Source organism: Crocodylus porosus, unplaced genomic scaffold (assembly GCF_001723895.1).
Source record: "Crocodylus porosus isolate Cpor-Errol unplaced genomic scaffold, CroPor_comp1, whole genome shotgun sequence".
Classification (NCBI taxonomy): domain Eukaryota; kingdom Metazoa; phylum Chordata; order Crocodylia; family Crocodylidae; genus Crocodylus; species Crocodylus porosus.
Genome location: NW_017728932.1, coordinates 18010898 through 18017412, shown reverse-complemented (window position 1 = coordinate 18017412; position 6515 = coordinate 18010898). Strand labels below are relative to the sequence as shown.

The 6515-nt window shown below is 50.2% G+C and overlaps 1 protein-coding gene and 1 long non-coding RNA gene across 3 annotated transcripts in view; one reads left to right on the top strand and one right to left on the bottom strand.

Annotated features, from left to right (window-relative positions):
* LOC109317280 overlaps positions 1 to 2403 on the top strand; it is a 3741-nt gene extending 1338 nt beyond the window's left edge. The window contains exon 2 of the long non-coding RNA XR_002103016.1: positions 1760 to 2403. This is a non-coding gene — a long non-coding RNA (uncharacterized LOC109317280). The remainder of the gene's footprint in view (positions 1 to 1759) is intronic.
* Positions 2404 to 3202: 799 nt separating this feature from the next.
* Positions 3203 to 6515, bottom strand: part of MYO1C (myosin IC) — an 85405-nt gene continuing 82092 nt past the window's right edge. For both annotated transcript variants that reach the window (XM_019545879.1, XM_019545880.1), the window contains exons 31-32: positions 4322 to 4421; positions 3203 to 3718 (exon numbers count right to left, since the gene is read on the bottom strand). In XM_019545879.1, the coding sequence (XP_019401424.1) occupies positions 3692 to 3718; positions 4322 to 4421 (127 nt within the window). In that variant the 3' untranslated portion in view covers positions 3203 to 3691. The remainder of the gene's footprint in view (positions 3719 to 4321; positions 4422 to 6515) is intronic.

The following is a 6515-nucleotide window of genomic DNA, read 5'->3' as shown; positions in this document are numbered from 1 at the left end:
CAGCCCCCGCTTGTACCCAGCAGAGACCAGCGCTACCCCAGTCCTGGACTCATCCTGCACAAAGACGCCACTTCTGTCAATGCCCCCCAGTCCCAACCCTCAGCTTCTTGTGACCTGTGGCCAGGACCGCTCTCCCCTTGAAAGAGACCTCAGTCCTGACCTACAGCCCTGCACTGTTCCCTCTCCCTCTCCCCAGTCCCTCCCGCAGCCCCTGTTCTGCCCAGTTCCCAGCCCCACAAGAGCAAGAGGAGGGCCCGACCACAGCCACGTGTTGGGCACTGGTGCTGAGGCTGTAGCTTGTGATCTGAGTGTGGGATGGGCCCCCTTCCCCTCATGCTCACCCCTCAGGACTGCCCGCACCTTAGCGGGGAGCACAGGAGGGAGAATCGCCTGCTTTGTGCGGTCAGCCTAGCCAATGAATTTCTCACTTGTCTGGACCATGTAGATGCTATCCATCATGTTGGAGAAGTTGGCAGTTTTGGCCATGTCCACGTGCAGCTGGTGAGCCAGACTCAGGGCATTGGAGGCGTTGATGGGAACCTGTGGAGCAGAAGTGGGGAGTGACTAGCACGGCGACGCGTGAGCAGTCAGCGTGAGCCCGTGAGCTGTGCTGCGTGCCCGTCCCGTTGAGTTGTGGCAGACACGGCCCAGCACCAAGGACAGACGCTGCTCCTGGGACTGTTCCACCTGCCAACCAGGGAACATGTGTTCAGGCTTCTCCTTTGCCCTGGGGAAAAGCAGGGCCTGTGACCTCCCAGGCACAGTGCCCACTCATCAGCATGGTGGCGTAGAGCACACGGGTGGCGTCCTTGGGGTGCGGGCACTTGGAGTAGCTGCCCTCCTCCCCAAGGCCCTTATCAGTTCCTTTTTCACGAGTGGATTGAGGTTATTAAGGAAATACTTTTTTGGCTTGTGATTTTTGAAGCGTAGGGCTGTGTTGATCTACAGCCATACTGGTAACTTTCTCTCGGTTGTACACCTTTTGAGAGACCTAGTTCGGCGTGTACCATTTGATTTAAATACCATGTGTAAGTAGTATTGCTCTCTGTGCTAATTTGTACTACTGGATATCTGACTGGAGCCACAGATACAGAATCTGTATTGTTCTTACTGAAACACAGCATGGAATTAACATTAAACTTAAATAAAACAAACCTAAATTAAAAATGCCAAATACTATTTTGATTTCATCCTTTTTTTTGCATTTGATGATGAACGGTCCTGGGAGCCGAGACCAAGTGCGGGGCTCCCTCCTGCCAGCAGACTGGTTAAATAGTTGGGTTAGTGTCGCCATTTCGCCTGCACGCCTCTCTTCACACTAAATGGCTTCAGTGGGATTGGGAGGTTAGCCTTCCTCTAGCAGAGGACACGGCCCTCTTCCTTGGATCTCCTGAGCGTATTTTAGCAACCCTTTAAGCAGCAGACCCCTGGCCGCAGTTGCCTTGATGCTTTTACCTGTGGCAGGTTAGGGGCCTGTGCCTTGCGGGTGTGAGACGGGGTTGACTGCCTAGCTTAACTAATAGGTTAAAATTGCATGTGCATGGTTTGGATAGGGCCGATCCTGCTTCAGGCAGGGGGCTGGAGTAGATGACCTCTAGACCTACTCTTCTACGATTCTGACTGCTTTTCTCAAGGTATCCTTTCCTATTTTCGTTGAACTACCTTACATTTTATGAAAAATGGATTTTAAAGTATGCCCAGAGAAACATAAGGAAGAATAAGAGAAGCCAAAGGCTAAAACCAGCTTTTGTTCTTGAAGTTTTCCGGACCGTTCGGCTTGTCCTTTGCCTGCTGAAGGCGAACAGCACTTCTGCGCAATTAAGGGAGGCTTACAGTACCTTGACCTTTCACAGCGACGCCTGCCTCTCTTAGGCATCACCGCAATAGCATGACGAGTTACCCCTGCGTGCAGTCAGTTGGAGCTAGGCACGAGCGCTGCACGTGGTTTCAAAGGTGCAGCGCCACAGGATCACAAACTTGTAGCTTGTCACGTAGTAAAACAGACCGAATTTTTGTTAGAAAAAAAATGTATTTATTTAGCATATATTTGAGATAATATGATGTACACAGCATTATATAGTATATACACTACAGCGTATATGGGATTCCTGACCAATGCAGTGTTTCGATACCTAGAGACCACATTGGTGGGGCAGGGCGGGGCGGGAGTTGGAATTTGCCTGAGTTCGTTCCAGGTAAGTAGCAGTGCGTTTGGGCTTAGTGTTTGTCACGCTCTTGTGTGTCACGATAAAGGACTTTGCATTTCCCCAAAAAAGAGTGCAGGAGGTCTACAAGTAAAGCGACAATTTTCACTTTGTAAGCTGGAACTGTGGCAGTTTAGTGCCATTATTTCATGTACAGCGGGTCATAATAAGAGGCACTTTTAAACACTTCTGTTTGTATTAAAAAAAAATGAAAATCCTATTGTTGGCTTGTGTGTCTCTTCTCCATCCCCCAATGTAACGTGTGAGTATTTTACAACGTGCAGCTGGTATACGTTTGCTGGCAAGATAATGCTGTTGCTGGGCCTTTAGCTGTCCTTAACGAAGGAGAAGGTTCCTTAAAGCTTGGCCAAGATTCGGTTGGTAGGAATGCAGGATTGGCAAGGGGGCCCTAAATAAATAGTCTCTTCTGACTTGGCCACAACAGGTCCAGATCTAAGTGGGAAGTGTCCAGGCCCTGTCAGGACTGTCTGGCAGCTCGAGTGGGCACGTAAGGTGCTGCTGGCTCATTCCTAGAAACAGGATGGTGCGGGGTGTGGTGAAGGGTGTAATGGAGCGGCAGCCAAGCCCGAGACCGTCACAATTGGAACTAAAGCAAGCGTGCGTGTACTTCAGCTGGAGCAAGCAATGTGCTTCCGTGTGCACGCTCTTTCATTCCCTGCCCCCCCTCTCCCAACCAGGCATGCTACCTTGGGGGCGGAGGCTGTGGAATCTCGTGGGGCAGATCATTAGTGCTGTGTTGTTTGGGAGGGCCGAAGAAAGAGAATAACCAGCGTATGGTGCCAGACAGGGTGCCTGAAAGGGAGATGCAGGAAACCTGAGGGGGACGGGAGGCATGGGGGGTGGGGGAAGCAGCTGGCTTGAGTGGCGTCTTCCTTCCTTATGGAAACGCCCCTACCCAAAAAACCCCCAAACCCTACAAGTGCTGCTGCTTTGTGTAGTGCAGTGTTCAGACAGCTCTGAAACAGTTACATTCCACCCCTGGTACACAGTATGGTTTAATATTCTTAATAAGCATCAAATGGTTTCGGAGCAAAGCTCTTCATAAAACATTCTTTCTGAATACAGTTTGGCATCACCTCGGTGGTTGCCTAGCAATGCTAACAGACCAGAAAACTGCTGAAGGCAACACTGTCCTTCCCCCCAGCCTGGTTCACGGCACCGCAGAGTCCAGCTGCAGAAACAAACTGATCCGGGCAGCGGCCACTCGGGGAAAAGGCAGGAGATGTCTGTTTCCTTGGTACTTGCAGATGTGCTGAGGCAAGAAGCAGATGTGCGGGTTTGGGACTGTGTGATTTTGTTGCTGTTGTTTACTTTTGGTTTTTGTTTAATTGTGGCTCTTTGGTAGCGGTGAAGGTTAAGAAGAAAACAAAAATGAAAAGCCTGCAAAGAATCATGTCCAGCCAAGAGCAGAAGCTGCCATTTGCCTGATGAAACCAAACGGCTCCTTCTTGTGGTGGGAAATTCCATCATCGAGAATTCAAACGTGGAGCAACCTGAGGTGATGGGGGGCACAAACAAAAGGACTCCGGTTAGTAGTTGAAAGTGCAGTGGGAGCAAGAGTTACTCCCCTCTTGAGCCAGTTATTCAAGAGGCCTGTGAGCCTTGCACGTAAGGCAGGATGTCACGTATTCAGTTTCAGCGCTGTGGGTGCAAGCTGTAGGGCCCTACTCAGAACAAACTGATGCCCCCTTCCCATAAGGAACAGCGAAGGCCTCGGCTACAGGGCTTCCGGGACCAGCTGCTGCACAACTGGAAGCGGCCTAAAGGAGCACGCTGCAGGTTCTGCCACTGCAGGAGCACAACACGCACCTCGTGGGTCAGGTGGTGTCGCAGACCTCTCACACAGAAGCAAAGTGACAGAACTATTATATCATAAGGACAGCTTGATTGGGGGGACAGTCACCTTCCTACAGCAACCGTATACCTCCCTCCCCCGCCCCACAATGTGCTGTAGCTCAGATGGAACCAATGAATGTGATGTAGCTGTTCTGAATCCAGCTGCTTAAGGCAGTTACACATGACACCGAACAGTCCTGCGCCTGCAAGTGAGAAGAGGGGGAGCACAAGTGTGGTGGAAAGCCTGATGGTCCACTTACCACAGTGAGGTGGCCGTTCTTGGCTTTTGCTATAAGCAGCTCAGAGCCTGACGTGAAGTCTATTATGCCTTCTTTACCTTGTCCCACTGTAAATTTTATGCTGGCAGCAAAGAAATGAGATTTAGCAGTTCCTGCGTTAGTCTCTATGAATCATAGTGCTTGGCTGGTTCAGGGGGGCGGGGGTAGTGGTCAGGTCAGGTCACAAAGCCCATGAACGCACAGACCAAAGACTCCTGGCAAACACAACCTGTTCCTTCTCATTGTTGGTCACAAAACCCATGGACGCTCAAGCCATGCTGCAGACAGGCAGAGCCGGGGCTGATGTCCAGCACGGCCATGTGCTCTGTGCCCAGACAGGAGACTGAGCAGAGCTGTTGCCGCAACTGACCCAAGCCAGGGGGCTGTCAGGTTGGCTTTGCCGCAATACAGTCTACTCCAGGCCTTTGGGTAGTTAGCCACTATCAACATGCCTGTCAAAACCGTATCAATAAAGAGGCAGCTGTGCTGCTTTTTTTAAACTTTATTTCTTGTTTACTGAGTTGGATACAGCTCTTTTCTTATTCCCCCTCTGCCTCCCAAAAAACTCCCAGATGCTCCTACCTGCCAGTTTTCCCCCTCTCCACAGCCCATCATTGCATCTCGCCTCCCAAATGATTGCGGGGAGGAGGGGAAGGTAGGGAGGGGATCTTGCAGCACTGTATACCTGAACTACTGCGGTGGAAACTTGGGATGGGGCGGCAGGGGAAAGAGGCAATTGTTAAATAGGCTTCCCCTCCCTCTTTTTTCTGATAAGCATACGCATGTGACCCCCCCCACCCCAAAACAGTGTTGGCATACACAATTCAAACACAAATAGTTTAACAGGACTAATATGGAGGATGTGTGTTTAATAAGTGGCCTTGTACCTGGGATATTCTGACTCTATATTAACAATGTTTTATAGGGTCAGGATGTTGGCTGCCATGGTTCCCCTACTTCACCTGTGACAGGTTTGGGTGTTGTGTTGGTGTTGACGGCAGTCTTACCGAAAATGATTTTAGATTATGGATTTGTGTAGGCTGATTTCACTATGGATGATCCTGCCACTGGCAAGGGGTGGGAGTAGGGGAGCCTTCTAACCCTGCTTCTACGATACTGTGGGGGTGCTTGCGCGCCCGCGGGGGTGTGTGTAAAACCATGCAAACAGGTAGTGTACGAGCCAATGGAAATACCAGTGTGTGTAACAAGACAAATGACTTGGGTGTGCATTTCCACGAAGAGATACAGCCCCATGCCCCGTGTGTGACAAAGGAACAGCAGTGCAAATACACACAATCACTGTCTTTGTACTGCATTGTTCAATACACTGCCCCCCCCCTTGTATTTGCATTGTTAAACCCATATAATTTATTTGACTCGTTCCACTGTATGGTTAATGATGCAAATACACTAGGGGTGAGGGTGTTTAGTGTACTGTGTATGTGTAACGATGCGAATACATGTTGTATGCATCATAAAGCAAATACATTGTGTGTGTATACTTCACTATGTAAATGCAGTGACTGTGTATTTGTGTGTACACAAACACACAATACTGAATTGTTAAAGACACACACGCCTGTAACTTAGCTGTATTGTTAAACACACAATGGGCATGTCCTCCTGCTTAATGCAAATAATTATGATGTCACTGAGATAACGGAGACCTGGTGGGACTCCACCCATGACTGGACCACGGGTATAGACAGCTGTGCCCTGTACAGGAGGGACCATGTAGATAAAAGGGGTGGGGGTGTAGCTCTCCATGTTAAGGAAAGCTACGCATCCCTGCGAGCTGATCTTGGTGACCAGGGTGGATGACTGGAGACCCTCTGGGTTAAAATCTGTGGGGGACACACCTGACTCAAGAAGTCTATGGGCCAACAAGAGGCAAAGCGCTGCTCGACCTGGTATTGGCTATAGGGGATGACCTAATCGGCGACCTAGTGATCGGTGGGAAGCTGGGTGACAGTGACCACGAGCTGATCACCTTCACCATCCGCTGTAAAGCTGGCAAGTCAGTCAGCAACACAGAAGTCCTTGACTTCAGAAAAGCCAACTTTGACAAGCTCAGGGGGCTTGTCGGTCAGGCCCTCAGGGACCACGACCCCAGGGAGAGGGGAGTTCAAGAAAAGTGGTTGCTCCTCAAGGGAGCGATCCTCAATGCACAAGCTAA